General features: G+C 34.8%; 2 protein-coding genes across 2 annotated transcripts in view; one reads left to right on the top strand and one right to left on the bottom strand.

Annotated features, from left to right (window-relative positions):
- LOC108580309 (ras-related protein Rab-11A) overlaps positions 1 to 1,008 on the bottom strand; it is a 4,773-nt gene extending 3,765 nt beyond the window's left edge. The window contains exon 1 of the mRNA XM_017944031.1: positions 757 to 1,008. Within this exon, the coding sequence (XP_017799520.1) occupies positions 757 to 796 (40 nt within the window). The 5' untranslated portion in view covers positions 797 to 1,008. The remainder of the gene's footprint in view (positions 1 to 756) is intronic.
- A 587-nt stretch (positions 1,009 to 1,595) lies between these two features.
- The window catches only part of LOC108580330 (solute carrier family 25 member 40), a 2,564-nt gene continuing 2,169 nt past the window's right edge, over positions 1,596 to 1,990 (top strand). Inside the window, exon 1 of the mRNA XM_017944057.1 lies at positions 1,596 to 1,664. The gene's annotated coding sequence lies outside the window, so the exon portion shown is untranslated. The remainder of the gene's footprint in view (positions 1,665 to 1,990) is intronic.

The raw sequence follows: 1,990 nt of genomic DNA on the forward strand, positions 1-1,990 counted from the left end.
GTAACATACATGGTTCCCAATTATTTATTTTTATTTTATGGTTTTGTTAATTCATCAGAATATGTCAACGCCAAAAAAATTTTAAGGGCAGTTACTGACGCGCGCACAATAGAAACAAGTAGACGACAGCGTGCGAATCACGTAAAGGAATGTACGCACACAATTGAACACTGTTCGATAGTCAAATTACAGAAATCATAACGGATAATGTAAGATCACAGACATATGTACACAAAAGTTCCCCGATAACTGTCCACGAAACATAAATAAATTCAGATAGTCGTCTCGTACGATTAACAGTAACTGACAATTGACACGAAGATGATTTGAGCAAATTTTCATAGGCGAAAGCCCATCTCTGATGTTATCGTTTAAGTCTGAAGATCTTAGAACGTCTCTGTCAATCGTTTCATCGTTTCTAACACTAACTTGACTTTAATTCCCCCATATACACCCCCCTCCCCCACTCCTCTTCGTTATATTATTGAACGATAACAATTGTTGATTTTTAACCAATACACGCACACACACGTACAAAACCATACGCGTACGATGCATAATATAATGTGAATAGCAGAACACGTATACACACATATGCGGATGCACACGAAACGTATATAGAGGAATATGCAAATGCGTATAACGTGCACTTAGATGTGTATGTGTCTTTGCATGTATACGTAGAAAAATTTTTGTCAAGTTTCACGACAAGCGACGAAGCAATGACGACGACGACGCATGGTATTCGAAATTTACCTTTAAATAAATAATCGTATTCGTCATCCCGAGTGCCCATCTCGTCCGGAGCAATAAACCCCTTTAGTAGAGTGACGGACGATACTTAGATATCAGGATACACCACTACGACTCGTAGTTATTTACAAAAGGAATCGAAGGAGCCTATTAATCAGCTCCCGTGCACTGTTGCTCAACTCACAACAATCGAACGACACTGTGCTGGCTATTACACACGGCAAAAAATACGAAACGAAACAAGCACGACCGCACGATGATATAATTATTTTCGTTCTTTCAATTTAACTGTACAATATGGCCTCCTTTCTACGCCCCTCCAAACCGATAAATTACACATGCGCGATGTGATCACCCACACCGTACGCATGCGCGAATTAGTCATAAATTACATTTATTATAGATAAGGATCACGACGAAAAATATCTGTTAAATCATTGTCGGCAAAAAAAATGTCGATTATTTTTTATCAATTTTTGTGCTCGATTTAAAATTAATCTGTTTCCAAAATGTTTACGTTAATGAAAAATATGAAATGCTAAAGTTAAAAAATACTACGCATTATTCTCTATATATAAAATCCAGTTAATATTCTACACATGACTGTAGTTTATTTAAACTAATTAAAACGTAACTCACAATATGATACAATTAACTCTAAAAATAATCCAAGAAAAATTCTTCTTCGACAGTTTTTTAAATCGTCATATATTCTTGCTCTTTCCAATCACAGTTCTGACCAATGAATGGTTGAGTATGTAGCGTGATGTTATTCTTCGATTAATTGCAGGCCTGTTTACAAGTGTACGACACGGACCTATGAGTTATGTTTTTTCTACGCGAAGTCACAATTTTACGATAGAATAGAATACCGTGTAAGTTAAGACCACATGCTAAGCAAAGGGAAAAAAGTAAGTTATAAAGAGACAGTTTTTAATTTCAGGCATATATTTCGATCTATCATTGCTATTAATTTTAATTACACAAACGTTTTAAAATATAAGGTATATACAATGAAATTATATATTAGGTGTAGAAATAAGTTCTTTCCGATTTTTTGGTAAAGTAAACATTTCATTTAAAAAATATAAATAGTTAATCATTGAAATATTCGCCGTTGTTTTCTATGACTTTTCGCCACTTTTCTGGTAAGTTATGAATACTGTCGGTGGCTTTGACGCAATGTACTCGTATACGCATTTTTGAACGTCTTCAAGAGTTTTAAATTGTGTCTGCT

Source organism: Habropoda laboriosa, unplaced genomic scaffold (genome assembly GCF_001263275.1).
Source record: "Habropoda laboriosa isolate 0110345459 unplaced genomic scaffold, ASM126327v1 scaffold9, whole genome shotgun sequence".
Lineage (NCBI taxonomy): Eukaryota > Metazoa > Arthropoda > Insecta > Hymenoptera > Apidae > Habropoda > Habropoda laboriosa.